This window comes from Clarias gariepinus, chromosome 26, assembly GCF_024256425.1.
Source record: "Clarias gariepinus isolate MV-2021 ecotype Netherlands chromosome 26, CGAR_prim_01v2, whole genome shotgun sequence".
Lineage (NCBI taxonomy): Eukaryota > Metazoa > Chordata > Actinopteri > Siluriformes > Clariidae > Clarias > Clarias gariepinus.
Window position 1 is genome coordinate 7,024,576 of NC_071125.1, and position 22,323 is coordinate 7,046,898.

The 22,323-nt window shown below is 39.9% G+C and overlaps 1 protein-coding gene across 5 annotated transcripts in view; it reads right to left on the reverse strand.

The window, feature by feature from the left end:
- Positions 1-22,323, reverse strand: part of oxr1a (oxidation resistance 1a) — a 201,684-nt gene that overhangs the window by 71,705 nt on the left and 107,656 nt on the right. Inside the window, exon 1 of one of the 5 annotated variants that reach the window (XM_053488246.1) lies at positions 1,971-2,239. The exons of 2 other annotated variants lie outside the window; for them this stretch is intronic. In XM_053488246.1, the coding sequence (XP_053344221.1) occupies positions 1,971-2,124 (154 nt within the window). In that variant the 5' untranslated portion in view covers positions 2,125-2,239. Of the gene's footprint in view, positions 1-1,945; positions 2,240-22,323 lie in introns of those variants that run through there. 2 more of the 5 variants (XM_053488245.1, XM_053488249.1) reach the window with 2 other exon arrangements.

Here is a 22,323-nt window from a genome sequence, read left to right on the forward strand (position 1 = left end):
TGAATGTGTGTAATAATACAAACAAAATCTCAAAATATACTAAGGCTGCTTTCACATGGTACGGTGTACTCAGTTTCAATCAGGTATGGACCGCTGCTTAGATTGCGAGGTTACCAAAGCTGCCTGTCTCCACGGAAATCTAAGTCTAAGTGCAGCACGCTTTTAGTCATAGTGTAAAGTAGTGCTGAACAATAAGTCATATTTAAATCAAAATCACAATATGATGACTAGACTGCAACTTGTTACTGGTAATATACGTGAAGATACATAGTCAGAATTTGTGTAGGGTTTGTCAATAATTTATGTATTTGTTCATTCATCCATTCTCTATACTGTTTATCTTGTAAAGGGTCATGTGGGGGGTTAGCCTATCCCATAAGAATTTAAGCATGAGGCAGGGCACACCCTGGACAGAATACCATTCCATCAAAGGACACACACAACAGGCAATTTGGGAACACCAATTACACTAATCTGCATGTGTTTATACTGTGGGAGGAAACTCACCGAGCATGTGGAGAACATGCAAGCTGAACACTCACAGACCCGAGGCGGGAATCGAACCCTCAACCCTGGAGTTTCAAAACTACAGTGCTAACCGCCATCAATTGACATTTGTCATTTGTCCAGTTTTTTAGTATTAAGTCCGGATAAATTAAATTAACGCTTGAATGCACAGTAGTAAATTTATTTGTTAAATATCGTTATTCAAATTGCAGTGAGTGTCGAACTTTTTGTTTGTTTGTTTGTTTTGGATCGAATCATGGACCCCCTAGTGGAAAAGTTGACTGCCATACAATCTTTTGTGTTCTTTTGTGTTTTTTGGCAGATTGAAAATAATTAGGTTAATACTGCCACCTATTGTATTGGAGGGTTTACAGTAAATATGCAAGTATACTCAGTACAGAACAACATTAGTAATGTAAAAGCTGGCTAGAGGAGCATCATGTGTGTGCATGTACAGGTATATATGTGTGTTTGTATATGTGTGTGTGTGTTGGGAGGCACTGTACAAATGGTACAAAGCAATCATAACTTTTAACATGTAGAACTATTTGAGCACTTTTGGGATATTACAGCTTATATATGGATAAGATTGATAAAGATTAATCTCATACAGTATCGATTTAGCCATGCAACCTACCCAAGATTATAAATGCATTTTTATTTTAGGTTTTTAAAGCAAATAAGAGGGAAACATTTGGTCTTATAGTTTGCACTTATGCAGCATTCGTGCAAAAAAGGAAGAGGGTTAAGTAAATCTACACTATATGGACAAAAGTATGAGCAAACCTGCAATGACATTATACATATACAATATGGAGTTAGAGCTTTAGAGCATTTATGAGATCAGATTGATCACACTGATGTTGGATGAGAAGGCTTGGCTCGCAATCTCCGATCCGGGTTTATTCCAAAGGTGCTCGATGGGGTTGAGGTCAGGGCTCTGTGTTAGGGCCAGTCAAGTTCCTCTACACTTGTCAAACCGTGTCTATATAGTTCTCTTCACTGGGGATACAGGGCCTGATTTAATTGAAAGACCTGAATTCAATCATTAATATTAATAATAATAATAATAATAATAATATCATGTTTTCTCTTGGCTATGTCACAGTACATTTCATCACATGTGAAGTCACAGGAGAAGTGAAGGTGTATGAGCTAAAGTCAAAGCAAAAATGTTTTCAGTGACTATGTCACTCCTTAATAACACGTTTATAGATACAAATATTAGTCGTAACGTGAAACAAAACTGAGTTAACTCGTGTCATGCACGGCCACGTTGGCTTGTTTGTGCACTTTCACACTCAGAAGAGGAATGCTAACTCGCTACGTGTGTTTCAAAACAAACCCATCCCCACCCCCTCCACGGTTCCCCGCTTGTTCCGGGTCAAAACAAGTCATTTTTAAAAAAAGAAGAAGAAACTTTTAAGTAAAATGAGACATGCCTGGAGGGGTGTGTGTCAGACCTGCGCTGCCGGTCTGTGAGCTCAAGGAGCCGAGCGGAAGCTCCGAGCAGTCCGTGAAGTGAATCTCGCGCGGTGGAGCGGCCCAGATCCGGCTGGAAATCGCGTCTCTGACAGCTCGCGCGCCCGAACCCGTCCACGAGAGAATGGAGTCCATGCTCGCGCCGTTCACCAACCAACGGACGCTAATAGAGCGTTATGACTGCTGTGAAAGCGTGCACCGTGCACGCATTAGTGTAGGAACATACCAGCACACACACGCTCGCTCGCTCGCTCACTCACAAATACACACACTCACAGAAACAGGAACTGAAACGGACATCAACAACTGCAAAACTTTTACCCCACCCACGTGCGCGCGCTGACTGTTGTAAAGTTTTGGGCCAATTAAATGTGATGAAATGTCATATCTAGAAAATAAAACTATATTATTAATATTAAATTCAAATCTACACTATATAAACAAATGTATTTGGCCAAACCTGTTTGTTATTGAATCCCATACACCTTCACTTCTTCTGTGACTTCACATGTAATGAAATGTAATATAGCCAAGAGAAATCACAATATATTATTATTATTATTATTATTATTATTATTATTATCAAATCTACACTATACATAGACAAAAGTACAGTATTTGGCCAAACCTGTCTATTTTTTAATTCAGGTGTTTCAACTAAATCAGGCCCCAGTGAAGGGCAATATTAATGCTTCAGCATTAAAGTTGCTTTAAAATTTGTGGCAACAGTATGGGGAAGGCCCTTTTCTATTCCAACATGACTGTGCAGACATGCTTTGATGAGGTTGTAAGAACTTGACTGGCCCTAACACAGAGCCCTGACCTCAATCCCAACGAGCACCTTTGGGATTAACTGGAACGGTGATTGTGAGCCAGGCCTTCTTATCCAACATCAATACCTGGCCTCATACAATAAATGCTCTATAGCATGAGTGTGCACAAAGCCCCACATTAAATATATGTATTTGTACAATTTCATTGCAGGTTTGGACAAATACTTTGTCTATATAGTGTATTAAATGGTCATGATGTCCTATAGTGATGCACTATAATCATGCAATTATTTGAGAAATAGCCATTTTAGCTTAAATATTAAAAGTATTTAATTTATGAAATGCAGCGATTTAATGCTACTTTCTTTAGGTAAAAGTACATACTGTACAAATAGGCCACAGGCACATTTACCCATTTATTAAATCATCATGATCATTTTTTACAGAAAAGCAAAAAGAAATAAAATTTTATGAACAGTATATAATACAATAAAATTTATTGTATCATGATATAATAGTAATAATAATAATAATAATAATAATAATACACCTTATTTCTAATAAGAAAAAAAATCTAGTTTCTGTATTTTTAGAACAGAATGATTTCTATCAAAACGTTTGACTAAAAGCAGTAAAAGTAGTAAGTACATAAAGGAGATAGTTTTAGAAGCATTAACTTACTTTTATTACATGTAAATATAGCCAAAAGAGTGTTTGCATAGGCGGGACAAGTAAAGGTGCCTAGTAATTGGTTGTTGGGACGAAAAGGTGATCAGTGATTGGTTAAAAGAACAAAGGCACCCACTAATTGACTTTTGGGAACAATGGTGGTTAGTGATTAGTTTTTGGAAACAATGATGATCTGTGCTAAATGAGTTGATAACTCATTTATTTTTACTTTGTTACTATCAGGGCGACATAAGATGAATCTAAACCTCTAATATCCCATTATAGGCCACACAGTGGCTTAGAGCCTCGCACCTCCAGTGTCCGGGTTCGATTCCTGCCTCGTTTTTTTGTGTGTGCAGCGGGTTTGCATGTTTTTTTGCCTGGGTTTTCTTCCACAATCCAAAGACATGTCGATAAGGCTAATTGGCGTTCCCAAATTGTATGGAGAGCCGCATCATGAGATGTTTTAATAATAAGAGCACTGACGCAGGGCGTTGTTACACTTTTAGTATTCAAGACTTTAAAAAACAAAAACAGAAGGCTTAAATAGCATGGCAAAAAAGGGGACCTCATTCTAATTTACTGTTATTATCATACTATGATGAAATACTAGTTAGGCATTGTGGTTTGGCATGCAGCCATTTTGCTACGGTGCAAATGCATGCCTGCTGAATATGATGAGCGAATCAATCAGTTTCCATTCTTGTTTTTATTTGTTGCAGGCATGAAACACTCCAGTTATATTAAAACTTCTATTTGCTGTACTGTCTTATCAGTGCTTTCTGTTTAAGGCTGCTGTCTCCCAAGTCATTTCTGTGCAGGTGTGAATCTGTTGCATCAGTTCGATTGTAACTGCGATGCAAGCATAAATGGATGACCCAGTTGTGATTGGCACCGAAGAAAAGCAGCATTGCATGATCTTGCTTGACATTACACTGTCGACACTCTGCAAAAACTTCGTTTTAAGGCGTTAAAGCATCCTCCCTATAGTGCTGATCTGGCTCCATCGGACTTTCACCTGTTTGTTCCCCTGAAAGCAGCTCAACCAGGATGAAAATTCACTGAAGACAGCAGTGGATTCGTGGCTCCCAGCTCAGTTTTTGACTTATCCTAGTAAAACTTTGTATTAATGTAAATGTATAAATGATACCACGGTGCTGTTTTGTTTTTCTAATCTGATTAGTGAAAAGGTGCTCATGCATTCATGTGTACATGTAAACTCAAGCACATGAGTTTGAGACTCATCACAGTACAGTACATTACAGCACTTATTCTCATAAACAGAATCGTTTCTATAGTAACAGAAAACATCATTTATATGGGCCTGTATGGTGGAAGATTAAAATAAAATAAGACTATATTAAAGGTTATATTTCACTAATAAAGTTGTTTAAAAAAAAAATTTGTTTATTGAATGTTGATGGAAACACGTGGAGTGTCTCTAGTGTCAGCCCACTGTGACGAACATTAGGTCATCCATACACATTTAGAACAATGAAGCAGCGTGACGTTGACCCCGGTGGAGCAAAAGCTGCAAGTCCAGAACGGACCCGTTTCCTGTTTTTGTGGTGTTTATTAAGTTTATTTAGACAGTGCGCAGAATAAATGTGAGGATGAACATTCAGCTCAAGTAAAATTCCCCTTGTCTCCTGAGTCTTCCTTTACATCTTAATACACTAGGTCCAACAATAAAAAAGTAAGTGTCTCTATTAGAGATGGGAGTAGAACTGATCGAGTTACGTATTACAATTCTTTTGTGTCTGAATCCATGTATTCTTCAAAACAGAAGATTTTTTTTATTATTATATTTGAATTTATGTTTAATGCAACCACAGGGGGGCACATTCCAGTGTCTTCTTGTGCCAGTCCCAAGTCTGCATAAAAATAGAGGGTTGTGGGAGGAAGGGCGTCTGACGTAAGCATGCAAATCATTAACATGACTTCCATACCAGGTTAACAACGACTGCCACTGGTGTTGTTGATCTACAGTGGAAATTGGGCTACTGTTGGTCGAAAAGGGGAGGATGTAGAGGATAGGGTTAGAGAGAGGCAGATGATTGGCTGTGGCGACCCCTGAAAAGAGACAGCCGAAAAACAAAGAAGAACATTTGAATTTATGCATGTTTGCATTTGAGACAGTAAAATGTTGCTATTACATTATAATCCTACAGGTGGCGTGCTCTAAACTATTCACACAGTGACAGGCAGCAAAAATAATATCGCATCAATATTTATAAAATCGTGATACTCGCAATACAAATCGAATCGACACAGTAGGTATTGTGATAATATCGTATCACGTGACATAAGAACGAACGACTAGGACTAGAAGAGTCATTGAAAAGAACCAATCAATTCTGTTTCTATGGGAGTCACGTGACAAAGGATTCACATGTCTCACAGGATGCAAATGTAAGTATTAACCTTATCTGGTTTCTAGATGATGTGTGCAAGAGAAAGCTGGGTGGTGGATTTAAATTGGCCAACACCAACTTATCATGTGGTCCCTGGTTTATTCCTATCTCCGGTTTTCTTCTGATTTATTCTCAACATTGTAGAATCTAGAAAGCAGAAGAGGCGAAAAAGTGTCTGCTTACAGAACAATTTCATGCATAATCCAATAAATCAAAACCGACTTGTAATTATCTTGTAAGAAACATCACTGCAAGGCTACGTTTACCATCCCATAGTGTACGACTTTGCCGCTTAACACATTTTATTCCACTCGAATGAGAGTTTCCCTATTAGCAGGTGTGCCAGTGGAGTGGAAATGTGCAGCGCTGTTCTTCTGCCATCGTAGCGCAAGTGAGACGTGTGCTGTCTGGTCTGTGACAGGAAAACTTAACATGGTTGGGAAATTCCATCTCCCCAGTAAATCTGTAATTGCTCGTTTAAAAAAAAAAAAAAAAAAAAAAAACTTTCCCATGACAAGTCAATGGAGAGAATGATGGCAGGAGGTACAGTAGAAAATTTACATTTTGTTGTCAGTCGTAACATCCAGTCATTGCTTCCTAGTTATAGAATATAGAAACAAAACAATTTTACTTATACTCCCTTTCTCTCTTTCTCTCTCTTTCTATGTGGAGCGTATAAAACATGCCAGCACTATTCAGGAGTGCAATAACATTTCAGCCCACGTACAGCTTAGGGACCGGGTAATCTCATCTACTCAATTCCTCTACTGACACCTCTTATCTGATAATATCTCAGCAACTGCTGATTGCTTTTTTTATTTATTTTTTATTTATTCAATTATAATTGCATCCCGATAGCTAACAAATAGGAATGCTTCTTGTGCTGAATTAAAACAAGGGCAGTAATCCAAAAAACAGGCTGCTCCCCCTCTGCTGGAGGGTTCTGGTACTACAGCTACACCTGATCCACTTATCCAAACTCTAAGACGTCCCAAAAGGCAAGTCTGGTCAAAAGCACGGCACAGACGTGTAGCTGCCTGTAGGTCATGATCACCATGCCAACTGGAAGGTAAACAATCTAGTCTTATATTTTGAGCAAATCCCATCGGAATTTTATTAGGAGCTGATTAAAGCACGTATTTTGTAAATGCAACAATACAAATGCACATGGTGTCGGGAGGAGGGGTGTATACTTTTGGTAAATTAGTTGCAAAGACAGTATTGTGCAGGTCTTGCTACTGTATGGAAACCTCTTTGTACTGTAAGTCCAGACAACTGGACTTCATCAGGCTTTAAACTGACTCTGAGCTTAATTATGATTGTGCAACTGCTGACAGAAAACTACAAGAAGAAGGACAGGAAGCTCAGACGTGGAAGCGAAGCACTGTTAGTCGTTTAGAAGCTCTCTAGTATCCATCTTCATTGCAACCCTGCAATTCATGCTTGCACACACACACACACACACACACACATCGGCTTCACTGGGGAGAAACTGTGAGCAATAAATAGGTTTTAAAAGACCACAGAGGTTTTGCACGGGGCTTGTTGTGCAATAACATAATGTCAGCACACACACACACACAAAAAAAAACCTAGTATGATCATCAAGTTATATGTTACATACCGGGCTCAGGGACCTATTCTATTAGGAGGAAAAAAAGGGTAAAAATAGAGACGGGAAAATGTTCACCTCTCAAGCAGGACACATAGCCTCTCATGCTTAGCCTGTCCTGGCTGTAATCACGTCCCAGTATAAATTGAGCATCAAGCATAAATGTACAGTAACTTTAAATGGATAACATTTACATCACGCCATTCAACAGACACCCTTATCCTGAACAACTTTACATTTACATTATACATCTGAGCATTTGGGGTTTAAGGTCTTCGCTCAAGGGTCCAATAGTGGCAACTTGGTGGTCATGGGGTATGAACCTAAGACCTTCGGAATCGTAGTCCAATGACACTACTATGCTTCCTTGTCAATCAGAGTGACACCAGCCAATCATATGCATCTCTGAGCTCATGTATGTGCACCGCATAGTGTCTATGGGAGTCATTTGACAAAAGAATGAAGATCTAGGACCAAAATAGTCTTTGAAAAGAACCGTTCAATTCTGTTTCCTGTGTACTGCACCGCATAGCGTCTATGGGAGTCATGTGACAAAAGATTTACATGTCTCAGGATGAAAATGTAAGTATTAACCCTATCTGGTTTCTAGATGATGTACTGTATGACAGGAGAAAGCTGGGTGGTGGGTTCGAATTAACCAACACTAACTTAGACAAGAAATGAAGCAAAGTGCAACACCTATACAGCTTACCACGCTGTTGATTATTTTTTTTATATAACAACAACCCAAACCCCCAAATTATTCCCTTTAATTGATGAATAAATGTAAAAACATAAAAAGGCAGCAAACCAGACGGTCATTACAGCGTCACATTCATGCATATTTGCACACTCCCCAGAAATGTCTATTTAAATTCTTATGTAATCTCCATAACAGTTTCCATATTTGTTCAGCCATATTCTCTATATTTTGTATAGCTACGTTTTTTAAAATATTTTTTAATATTTTATATTTTGTTCTTCTATTTTTTTTCCCTACAGCTAAGTTTTTCCATATTTTATTCTTATTCTATTCCATAATTTAATTCTTATTGATCATTTAGATTTTAAGGTCACGAGCAGTCATATAAGCATTTCGCTGCATATCGTATTACAACTTTATGACTGTGTATGTGACAAATAAGATTTTGAATTTGAAACGTCCCGCTCTTAATCTACCTCATTCAGACTCTAGGTTATACACAGCCAAACGTTAAAAAAGTCATTGATTAGCAGCCCTCAGCAGACCCGACTGTAATTAAGACAGTTCAATTTCAGCAGCCGCGTGAAAGATCCTCTTAGCTCATTCCTTAGACGTGAAATGAAACGAGTCTTATTAAGCAGAGAGATTAAAGCAGGGGATCGTTCATTCGGAGCTTTCTCCAATACATCAAAAATCAATCCTGATCATCTTCTCCCGCTCGCTTTTGAGAATAATAATAACAACAGTTTGACATTAAGTCCTGCTCAGTAAAATGGATGGATGTCGACATCATGGTTGCGTTAGTTTTTGTTCATGAGCGGTGTGAGAGATCGCGCTTCGAGGATTGCATTGTATAAACAGGTGGCTTGAGATGAAACCACGGAAAATTATGTTAAAAGTGCAGTTCCAATGCGTACATATATATATGTGTGTGTATGTGTGTGTGTGTATATATATATGTTTTTTTTTCTATTTTTCTTCTTTTTTTTAGATGCCTGGCGTCTAGCCTTTCTTATACATGTATAGCTGGCTTGGAGTCAGGGAGGGTTGGGGTGGGTGTTATAGGGCTTATAAGGGGGTCATAGAATCTATAGTATATTGAAACTTTACATGTTTACCCTGTTATATCCCTGTTTAAAATCAATAAAAATATTGTTGAGAAAAAGTGCAGTTCCAGGCCTGCCATGCGGACATAAGAATTTAATCACTGGAACTTAAGCATTAGTACCATCATTAAGGAAAGTGGAAGCAATCAACTAGAGATATCAAGTACTGAGCGAACATGTCTTTAATGGAAGGTTTAAATGGAAATGTAATTAAATTGTTATGCCCTAAAGGGAACGCGAGTTTTGTTGGATAAGACTAAGGGGTAAGTCTCAACGTGACGTTTTTTTTTTTATCTGAAAAGATTATTGCAGGATTACAAATATAGTACGCATCGCGCGTTTCTCTGAGCGTTTTGCAGTTTGCAGGGCCAATTAGTCCGACAGAAACGGGGCCAAAACACACTTGGCCCTGTGCAGATGCAACTAATAGCAGAAGCACTCGTGCACTTCTGTTCTAATGAATAAGCACTAAATACAAGAGGATTCACATACACACACACACACACACACACATACACACACTTACACACACAGCCTGTTTACCGGGCTCAAACCTAATGCATCAGCAGGGAAAAGGAAAAAAAATCTGTGTATTCAATTGTTTTATTCAATTACCACAGTGGAACACCTATTAAGTTGAGGAATTATAAATCTTACAGTGGCTTTTGCGAAGCCCTTAAATCCATAGATGGGTGTTTTTCAGATTTCTCAGTTTAAGCTATCCAAAATTGCAGAAGAACATGCAAATAGGTTACAGAATTTTAATAAAAAAGAGTCTTGTATGAGTTACGTATCGTTTTATTAATTGGACAAAATCAAATTAGAGACCTTCGAGAGATACAGAAGAATATCAGGACAAAACATTGCATTACGATTTCATGACCTTTGCTAGGCTGTGAGAAGAAATGTCACCATGCAATACTAAAAATTATAATAGTGTGTGCTGGTGGAAGCTTTACTAAGTTGTTAATTGAAACAATAAATGAATTTATTTTTTAGAATTTCGTCTTAAACTGGTACAGTAAAAGCAAAACAAAAATCACAAATGCAAAAAAATAAAACAAAATAATGATAATAATAATCAGTAAAGCCTTGTTGGTGAAGCTGAGCCTGTTTTTAATTGAGAGCGGGATTAGAGCAAGTGTTTGTCACCTGACTTCACCGGGATCAAACATGCACGAGAATCATCATTCATCATCGCGCGTGTTAGTACGTAGCCTTATTTTTGCAATATACTGTATAAAAATTGCAATAATACTATTAGGGACGCTTTGATGACAGGGAGAATAATATCTGACTAATGACTGGGCAGTAAACAAAATAGTATGATATACAGTAACTAATCATCTCACCTCATCTATACCGTTTAATCCTGTATACAGTGTCGCGGGGGGCCTGGAGCCTATCCCAGGAGACTTAGGGCAGGAGATGGGGTACACCCTGGACAGGGTGCCAATCCATCACAGGGCACACTCATTCACACACACACTCACTCACACACTATGGGCAATTTGGGAACAACACTTAGCCTAATCTGCATGTGTTTGGACTGTGGGAGGAAACCAGAGAACCTGTAGGAAACCCACCAAGCACAGGGAGAACATGTAAACTCCATGCAAACAGACCCAATGGGAAAATCGAACACAGGACCTGGAGGTGCAAGGCGACAGTGGGAACCGCTAAGCCACCGTGTCACCACTATAAACAGTAAAATGAAAAGTAATTTTTTTTTTTTATGTATTTGTCATACCTAAATAATTCAGATCATCAAACAGGCTGATAATGTCAATTACTTTCTTTCTTATCCGGTTCTTTAGATTGTGGCATGATGTGAGTTCTTGGTTCAACAGGTCTGGCAGTAATCAGGCCTGGGCCTGGTACGTGGCATGTAAGATTTAACTCAGCTTTCCAAGCAATGTAACTAATCGCAGTTTATTTATGATTTAGTAAGGGAGTCCAATTACTTAGGGCTAATTGACATAGGGCCAGGCATTTTTGGCCAGTTGAGCAATGTTAAAATTAGTTTGATGATCAGTGTGACAAACATAAAATATATAAGAATCTGGCAACCATTGAGGTATCGATTCCAACCAGGGGATTTACAAAATCCGCAGAAACCTAATACTGACTACAACTAACTTCCACTGTGTACATATCTGTGCTTACATCACCAAACCTGAATAGAACTAATGAAATATGAGCAGGCGAGAAATCGTACCTGATAGTAGAATTATTGATTTTTTGGAAGCACTCGAATGAAGAACGAGAAGCGTTGGTGTTGCTATGTGCTCATGCTGTCAGTGATTCAGGTGTAAACTGAGCAGTCATATAATAGCCCAGATCAGGCTGCATCATTGGGAAAGTACCGCTTTCACTCGCTGAGTGTTGACAGCGGCGTCTAACGCGTGATTATGTTGTCCAAGCCACATGAATATTCACGAGGCGAAATCAAGGAAGGCTTCTGAAAGGATCGCTCGAAGAGGCGTGTGAAAGCATATAGCACGAAATAACATGTTTGTTTGGCTTGTTTCTGGTTTCATACAGGTTGAAAGCTGCCTGGATTTCAGTCGAAAAGTCCTGCTGTATACTGTAGGGTGGGCCTTCATCAAGTTCTCCATTCAGAAAGAAAAATGGTCCTTTTCCCAACATGACATCATTTTTTTTCTGCCCAATTACCCATAACCCCTTGCTAAAACGAGGTTGAGGAGGCACCGTCGTGGATGGTCAACTGCATGAGCTATTATTCATGGAGCAGGAGCCAAGGAAGATTGAGCAGTTCTACCTTTATCTGTAAAACCAGTCTTATCACATTTCACCACACAACTTCTTATCTAATCGACGTTATCGCCCTCTGAGCACGTCTCGTCATTAAATGGCACTATGCATAGCCATTCTGTTTTTGCCAGAGCGTATGGTTTAGACAGGATGTTCTGTAGGCTTTCGTACGGATGATGATAAAGGAAAACAAAAAGCCAGGTTCATGAGGAACAACTGAATAGAGAGCCAGAGCGGGGAAAGAAAGCACATCTTCCCTGCACAATGGAAAATAATCGTGTCAGAGACACACAGCTATTTTTAGTAGATAAGCAGCCTTTGTCATGCCAAATTGCGTTCACTTCTGCATCCGAATCTGTTCTTGCGTCTCTCTCCCTCTCTCTGTCTTTGCAGGGCTCGGTTTGTTTATGCCGTAGTTATGCCTGCTCTCTGAGCACATGCTGGGAGATCAGTGTCGCGCTACATTGTGGTTTAGAGTCGTGATTTTACAGCACTCAAGAAACCATAAGCATTTTAAAATACTTTCCATCTAAATTTTTATAACATAGAAAAACTGGAGGCAGCACAATGTTGTAGTGGTTAGCGCTGTCGCCTTGCACCTCCAAGTGTACGGGTTCGATTCCTGGCCAGGCTTGATTCCCGTCTCTGTGTGCATGGAGTTTGCATGTTCTCCCCGTGCTTGGTGGGTTTCCTCCAGGTACTCCGGTTTTCTTCCACAGTCCAAAGACATGTTTGATTGGCGTTCCAAATTGCCCGTAGTGTGTGAATGAGTGTGTGAGTAAGTGTAAATGTGTGTGCCCTGCGATGGATTGGCACCCTGTCCAGGGTGTACCTCATCTCGTGCCCTAAGCCTCCTGGGATTGGCTCCAGGTCCCCGCGACCCTGAATACAGGATAAAGCGGTATAGAGCTGTATTGATGAATATCAGCATGGCATTGATGTGGGCACAGGCACAAGGCTGAAGGCATCACAGCTGTGCTGATATTCAGCACAACAACACCTCGAGTGTGATACTGCTTTCATACAACAGTTCCACAAACACTATATACAGTACTATTGAAAGAGTATAATTTCTGTGTTAATTTGACCTAGTTATTTTGTTCCGTCAATACATACTAACAGAACGTGACTGGTGGAACTGGCCTTGTGCATTAGGGTGTACAGTCTCTTGTTCTGCACATCAAGTAGCGCTCTCGATCAGGAGTCGAACAGCGATTTTGGCATTCAGCCTTGTGTTAGAAGCTAGTTAGCTTTGTGGGCATAAATAAAAGAACACGGATGGTTCAGAGGCGATTTGGAAAAATTTAAAGGCAAATATTAAGGAGACAATTGTTGTTTACGATGACAACGTGATCAAAAGTGTTTTCTTGCCGACAGTGCTTTGGTGCTTTGGTGCTTTGGAATGTGGGTTTTGGCAGGCAGTTGCTCTTTCTTGAGAACAAACCTACTTTCACCCTTGCGGCAATCTGTGCTTGATGGGTTTCTGCTTAGACTGGGTAACGCAGGCTTTAGGGCATTGGTCTGGAAGGTCCTAGAACCACCAACCCCTACAACAACCAAGTTCCCGTTGTAGGGCCCTTGAACTAAAACATGTAAGGTTCTGTATAAAGACGTCTGCCAAATTCCATAAATGTAAGTGTGGATTCCAGGTTTCCTCCCACAAAGACCTGTGATGGGTTGGCAGTGGCGCCCCATGCTGGTTGTACCCTGCCTTTACTCTAGGTTCCCTAGGATAGGCTCCACGCCCCATTTCACCCAGCATAAGCAGTATGGATACGGATGGATACATTTTAGGTGAATATACCTGACAAGTTTGAAATAATTAGCTCATGTCTTTCTAGTTAGCAAGAGCTCTAGAATCTGAATTACAATTTTTATTGCTTGCAAATTAATAATATTTATCTTTTTCTGTTTTAATCTATTAAATAATCTATCGATACTATCTATTTATTAAACCCCCATGGAACACAAAAAAAGATCACAGGTCACTAGGAAGTTCTGAAACACCATCAAGTTACACAAGACTTATTTCAAAGAAGACGTCCGCTTGTATTGACGTGCAAAATGTTTCTGCCCGACCTGAGAAGGCTATTAGCAAGCTGATGAATATTAATGAACACCATGGGTCTGCTTTGTGGTTATTAATACCTAGTAGGTGGACATTTTCAGGGAAAACGAGCTGTGTGTTGAAGAGGCAGCAGTTAAAATCATTAGCCGTACCTTTCGCCTTTAGCGCGCTTCCAAACTATGAGCTTCCTCGAAACAAACCAAAAGCCATGCAACTACATTTCTGTTGCACACTGACTACAGAGCATCTTACTATTATTAACGGTTTTGCAACATACTGTATGTAGCCTCTAAAATCTACTATTCACATACAAGCATGGGTAAATGTAGTGCTTCCACAGACCACTGAGACGACCCACGCCACTTTTATTCCAGGGGAGAAGAAAGTATATCTGCATAATCCGTATATCTGCATAATTCATATGTCTTTGTAAGATGCAGTCAATACTAAGGGATATGTCATGCAGGAGAACGTTTAAAACAAATAGAATGGTCCAAGTTTTATTAAAGTAAATTTTAAGTTGTGTTGATTGATTCACAGCATTGATTTCTGCATTGAGTAACATGCAAGAAAACACTGCACCTTAAAAGCTGTTAGGCTTTTAAAAACACATGGACTATACAGTATTGCTAGGTAACGTTAACTAATAACTATTTTTGTGCTGTAACCTTTAGCAGCCGGAGGTCTAGAGAAAGCTGATTGGCCGAGCTCTCTCAGAGGGGAGGGATGAGAGGTACTTGGTGCTTCAACATTATTCGCGGCTCTACAGCCAATCAGGGGCGTCTGTGAGCTCACGCAAGCGAAGGAGCGGATAGCGCTGTCCTCCGAGTGTGTTACTCCGCCCCAACGGTGCAGTTTGAAAAGATGCGGTCGGCTGGCAACATGCGGTTCAAAGAAAACACGTGATAGTCTTCGGCCCTCCCGACTGAGTGGTAGTAGTAGCCTTAATGTGGAGCCCCCTAGTGACGGGGAGGAATTGGACACGACTAAATTAGGGAGAAAATGGGGGAAAAAAACAATAGTAACAACAATAAAAAAACACTGCAGGTGTTACGAGTGCTGCGATAACCATGCATGTGCAGTTGTATAAAGAATCCACAAACAAAACAACTGAAAAAAATAGTTTGTTCAGAGGTCACCCAAAACACGACCTTCTAAACCACCAAATAATTCAACATGCACCGCACAGGAACCCAAGGACAAAACAACTTTTTTATCAGATATCCAGCAGCAATAAAAACAAAGAAAATATGAGCTCGCTGATGCTGTTTTCTTGAGAAGAAATACACATCCATCTTTCCTTCTGAACGGACAGGGCAATAACACAACCCTACCTTGGCTTTAATAAATCTAACAGCATGTCCTTTTATTTCAGAAACTGTTAATCTTTGAGGAATCTCACCTACAACTGTCTTTAAAGTTTAATAAATTCGGAAAAGATCGACAGATTTCCTTCATTCAGCCGTCCACTACTAGCAAGCTAGCAACGAAAAGTCTCACATCAAACACAGCTCACTAACTTCACCAAGTCCCCGTTGTGACTGTAGTATCGTGACGACTCAGATGCCGAATAAACTTCTTGGTATTGATGCTAAATAATTTGGTGCGGGCGTAGTGAGGCGCAAATCAACTAAAAGAAATTACTAACGATTTACCAAAATCTGATTGACTACGTAGTTTATTGATCTTAATTTACGCCCTGGTTAGTTATATGACAGGCGCCCTCTAGTGTTCAGTAACCACATAGCAACAGCAGAAAGAAAAAAAAATAGATTGGCTGAATTTCACTGACTGAAACCAGTCTCAGCATACAAACATTCCTGTCTGTATGTCTGTATGTCTGTCCAGACGATTTTGTTTCAACATCACACAAAATTGGTTTGACAGAATTAAATGAAACTTTCGCAGTCCTTCAATATTTGCCTGAAGTTAAATCTGCACCATAAATGAGATTAAAATGTTGAGTAAAAGGGACGTTATGAGCAGTTTTCTGCCAGATTACCTCCCAGCAGCCAGCGCTTTTATGGAGTAATACATGCTTTTGCCCTCAAAGTGGGCGTGGCTAAATGCGTCACTCAACAGAGCCAATTGTTAGCCGTGATAGTTTACTGTAATTACCCAGAGTATGCGAAAGACACAGAAACGACCGCGATGCCCCTACAAAGCGCCCGAATCTTCACCCAACACAAACAAACTCGTGACACAGCATGGATTGCTCCAAAAAAAAAGTGTCTAACTTTTGAAAATTGAATCTTCAAGATGTATGGACAGATCATTGTATGTTTATTCTTCCTGCGGGAAGTTTAAAACTAGTTTGTCTTATATGGTTTGAAAACGTGGTGCCAATTAAAGCAGTAATGTGAGGCGCCACTATGAGATACAACTATGAGATGAGTCATGAGCAAAAGTAAAATATCCAAACTGAGAGTGGTATGCGCTTAAATCAAAATGTTGGGTAAATGTTGTTATAAACAGTTATTTAAAAATAAAAGTTATTATTATTATTATTATTATTAATAATAATAATAATAATAATAATTAGGCTAATTAGGTCTCTAAGTTAGCTAGATAGTTTTTTGTTAATTTATGTTGTCACGTCAATCTGTCTTGTCTCATCTATACAGCTAATTAGGTTTCTTAGTTAGCTAGTTAGTTACTATAAATTTATGTTGTAAATTTATATTGCATGTAGCACCTTGGTCCTGGAGGAACGTTGTTTCGTTTTATTGTGTACTAATTGTATATGGTTGTGACACTTGACTTGACTTGAAAAGTACACTAAATATTTGTTTTATTTTAAGAAATATTGTATTCAAATGCATAGAGACAACAGAATCTAAGACTTAAAACAGGGGTGTCAAATCTTATCCAAAAATGTTGAGTTAGTTGAACCTGTTGAGTTAGTCGTTCTTGGCTTTCAACAGATTATCGAGTATGGCTTCTGCTTGGTTGGAATGAAAACCTGCACCCACAATGATAAGACTTGACAACCCTGACTGAAATGCCTGAGGAGACTCATGATGTCAGTGCGAAGTAAAATTTGAGATCATGTGTTAGATTCGAATCATCGTTCTGAACACAGGTCACTACTTAACACTTATTCATCCTCCATTTTTTAAACATTGGTCTACTTCTTTAATAGGACAGAATATGAGCAGTTTGCACTATATCATCATCCTGATTTCCAGCCGCGGGAGAAAATTCATTAGACACCGATCCTCTTGAACAGGAAACTCTGCCTCGCTGCTTCCTGGGAGGTCGTCTCCCAGCCGGGTTCATTCATCGCCGTCTAATCGGTAACGGCCGCCCCAGGCTCGGTGCAACTCAGAGGCCATTAGAGCTGTCAGTCTGCTGACGCCTGCAGGGTTGCACTGACCACCTTGACCTTCGAATACACAGCACAGTACAGTGAGTCCATCACTGCACTGACCACTTCTGTGCTTCCTGATAGAGAGGTACAGTAGGATAAAAGCTGCCTCTGTTCATCTTTGAGATTTTTCTCACATAGTTCAGTCACCTTGACTTACTACCACTAGACATTTCCAATAAGCCAGTATCACACAGCATGTGAACGCAACACCTTGGCTACGCTCAAGGACTTGTAGGAGGCAGCGCGTACAGATGATGGAAGAAATAAAAACATGCTTTTGCCATCTCTCATCTCCTGAAGTGTGTGTCAAGGATTAATTGCTTTCTTTTTTCTGCCAGACACGGTCATACATTCGGTCATTATGTTACGCTGCTGCGCGCGAATCCTAATGGCTGAACGGCTGTCTCCTTTCATTCTGCTTCTGATTGAGATAAAGGAAAATTGACAACAGCTTCAGGACTCACGGCGGCAGGTGGATGAGGTGCGCGGGTGACATTTGCAACCATTTAATTAAGAAAATGGGGCCGGATTAGGAGCGGCGACGGAGCGTGAAGAAAAGCGCATACCTTCAGATCAGCTTGGCTGATTGGGTGGAGACGCAAGAGCAAACACGAGCGGGAAAGGAAAATAGAAAAAAGATATTTGCATTTGTCACGTTGCTGTATTTATTAAAAAGTCTTCTGTTTATAATGCAAACATTCACCTGACTAAAACTGGATTCAACCTCCCTCTCAGGTCAGGTGTGAACGCCCTTCGAGTATATTGTTCCTGAGTGGGAAATAACTTCTGGACTTCTGGACTATGGAGATGGATCATCTGGAGGACAAAATCATTTTCCTACCATCAAGATCTCAATGCAATTTTGTTGTAATAAATATACAACCTGATTCAATTTGGAGTTTTTACACAGCAAGTCAGTGCATCAAAGCACAAAGAAAGGAAAGCATCTACCAGCTGAAACACCTTCCAGAAATTCCTAATATTTAAAAGATGATCATTTTTATAAGTATAGTCCCATGGAAACATTATTATTCTCGATACCTGATTGATACCTGATGTGCTTTGAAAATAAATAGCATCATTTATTATTCATGATTGATGTTTAAAGTATTAAAAAGAAAAAAAAAATCCTTATCAAGGAGGAATCGGTTCGAAAAGCATCTGGCAACCTAGGAAAAGTGAAATATGTACAATCAGGTGATTTTAATAATTTGCATTGGAAGGAGTGACACGCTGGATTTGTGGTTGGCACTGATCACCGCGCACATCCAGGGTTGGGGGTTTGAACCTCACATCCGGACACTTTGTGTAATCAGGTTTTCTCCACAGTTCAAAAACGTGCTGTCTGGGCTGACTGGTGCATCCATGTTTGCCTCTAATGTGTGAATAGATATGTGTGTATGCATGTGCACTGTGTTGGCACTCCATCCAGGGTGTTCCCACCTGGGACAGGCTCCTATCCCCCAGTGACCCTACACAGGATAAGTGTTATGGTAAATTGGACTTGGAATAAGTGTAACCTATTTATCTGAATGGTCCTTGTGCATTGAAAAAATTGACAAGAAATTAATAAATATACGCCTAAACCTGGGGAGTGGAGATGCAAGAGACTGTAAGGAGGAACAATGCAATACAACTAGAACAACATCAGTGCTTTCTATAGCTTAATGGGTTGAGCGGTGGACAAGCAATGTTCTCTTACCATCTCTTGATCCATGCCCCATTCTCAGATCTACAATAAAAAGCACAGAAACCATGGGGTTGCATACAGTATGTGATCCATCCATGATGCATCCTGTCTGGGGTGATCTTACATATTTATTGTCATCAACGTTTCATTCAGCTTACTGGAGTCTGTATGGAAAAGCCAGAGAAATATAACCGTCTCTGGATCGTGGACTGAAAGAGATGAATCTAGCATGGAGTTAGGGCTAGAAATGATAAGATCATGCTGTTTTTGCAGAAAAAAATGTCCTGTATGCTCTAGAGGTCTTTTTTTTAATGGTCTCGTTGTCTGTAGCAGAAACCAGGCCTTACTAAATTGGAAAGCTGATGGATGCAGTGTCCGCTTATTCTCATTCTTTTAGTCTTGATGATATGGCTTCCATGTTACTGTGAGTCTTATTTTCTTATGCAAAAGAACATCGGCATAGCAGCAAAACTGGAAACCAATTCAGAGATCGTCTTATATCGCCCATGTTAGATATAGCCCCTTTAGAAAGATGCCATGGTCACACATACTGCCTTGCCTTTAAGTGTTAGAAAGGTTGGTTAGGGACCACAAATATATATTACATGGGCTGTTTCTCACCCACTGATGGGGAATAAAGAAGCTGAGAACGAGGGGTTAAGATGTGATGGTCGTAAGATGTAAGATGTGATAATCCCTTGTGACCCCAAAAAAGGGGTCGTTAGATTTGGCCTCCCTGCTGGATGTGTAAAGTGTTTTTCATTGTCCTGGGGATGGATGAAAAGGCAGCATGAAAACATGGGAGGAAATTCATGTCTGAGGCCTAAACCTTTGTTTAGGAAAAGGGTTTCCACTACTGTCTATCTTCTGATGGCTTGTGTTACCTCTCCTGAGCTGTTGTTCCAACTATGCTGAGCCATCCTCTTGTGTCAAGGCTGCTCGGTTTCTATTGAAGAAACCAAACAGCCTTGACACAAGAGCATGGCTCAGCACAGGGTGGACAGCATTTCAGGACCTAAATCAACATGGTATCTGCATTAAAAAGGGAACACGTTCGAGTACAATAATGTGCACGTTTTAGACAGAGAGGGGAGATGATTTGAGAGAAGGATAAAAAAAAAAAACATTTATACCAAAGTGGAAAACTCTTCTTTTTTTTTAAAGCGGTGGAGGCCTCAGACACGACCCGTCTCCTATTTTCCATGCTGTCACTTCACCCATCCCCAGGAGGATCAAGAAGACTTCAACCGTCCACCAGGGAGGCCAAATGTAACGGCCGCCTACCAGAGTCACAAGGGAACATGTGTGACCATGTCATCTAAACCCTTCAATTCCCAATTCCCTGCTCTCCATCTATGAGCCTTTTCAAGGGAGAAACGGTCCACGGAGGATACACTACTGCTCAAAAGTTTGGGATCACTTACAAATTTCTTTGCTTTTGTTTAGTGAATTATTTTTTACATTCTACAGCAATACTAAGGATTTCAAAACTATGAAATAACACATATGGAAGTAGGTACCTGGAACAGTTCTTGCACAAAGAGTATTACCTAGTGCATTTGCAAAACCCATCAAATACCATAATGAAACGAAGACCTTCCCAGGAAAGCAAGACCAAAACGTACCTCTGCTGCAGAAGAGAATTCACCAGCCTTGGATTAGAGGCGTTATGAAGGAATTACAGATCATGAGTAGCAGATACTGTACATCTCAATATCAACTCTTCAAAGGAGATTATTGCATATTTGGCTGCCTTCAGAAATCAGAATACCCAGAAGAAACCCACAAAGGCAAAACTCCAAACACACCACCCACTGGATGCAACATTCAAACGCCTGACCCTGGAGGTTAGCGGCAACAGTGCTAACCACTAAGCCATCATGCAACCTTAATGTAACTACTGAAACAAAAAATAAGCATGACATGCCATTTTTTAATTAACCACAAAATATTATTGTACTTCAGGATGACTGATTACAGGAAAATAATGAACTTCAGAGCAACAACAGTAACATTGCTTCATTATGTGATGCATCACCCAATCCTATCCCTGTAAACTCGTCTTGTCGTGGTTTATTGCTGAAATATTAAATTCCAATGGAAATATTTGATGTTCCTGTTCAACACCATGATTCCCCGTTCCAAATGTTCCATCTGACTAATGAACCCCCCTCCCTCTGCCCCCAGAATAAATGCACACTTCGTTTAGTTAGTCCACCTGACGTGTGATGATAATTTCACACGAACTTCACAGTGAATATGCGCGCTGCCTCAATTCCACTTGCTGTGAATATGCATGAACGGATGGTCAGAAAGGCTTGAAAAGCAGGCAGAAGAAAACGAAACCCAGGCAGTTCTGCACCAGATTTTCATTTAGTCTTGATACACATGCAGTTTCTTATTTCCATAATGTCACGATCCAAATGAAGAGAAACATCACCGTTTTTAGAGAACAGTAGTGCAAGGGTTCCTCCAGTGTGGGAACGAATCGATATGCCGGCAGAAAGGCGCCTCTGAAACTGCTTACTCTTATACTTCCGATTCCTGCAATCAATCGCTGCCTCACACATGGTACGGCCGAGAGGAGCAACACCAAGATTACTGTGGCTCTGGCATTTATTATAGAATGTATATGTTGAAGGTGGCTCTAAACTACTGTAAGTGTGCATGTGTTTGTGTTTGGATCAGAACAAATCTGCATTAATTATACATCCCGGACGATAAATCCAGTGCTACGGATCCCCCCACCGGACAGGACAGCAGTAAATCGAAGTGGGGGCGCAGTCAAAGTCAGGAATGTAAACTGTCTGCACTCTCCCCATGGACTAAACCACAAATCTCTGCTGCACAGGAGAGTGTTCGAATGCTGAATGAAGGCGCACACACAATCCCATAAAACTGCCCATGAGACTATTATTTAAAAAACCCGGCATTTACCCGGTTATATATTTTTCTTCCTTTTTGGTAGCTAAATACATCTTGTTCCAACCGACCACAATTTCCAGTATCCACCATTCTACTGCATGGTCTTAGCAACATATTGAATTATTAGTTCTCGAGTCATTTGTGCATTTGTTCTTTTGTCACATGAACAGAAATATATAAAAAATATATACTGTACATTTTTTCTGTAAGATTATTTTTGAAAATTATA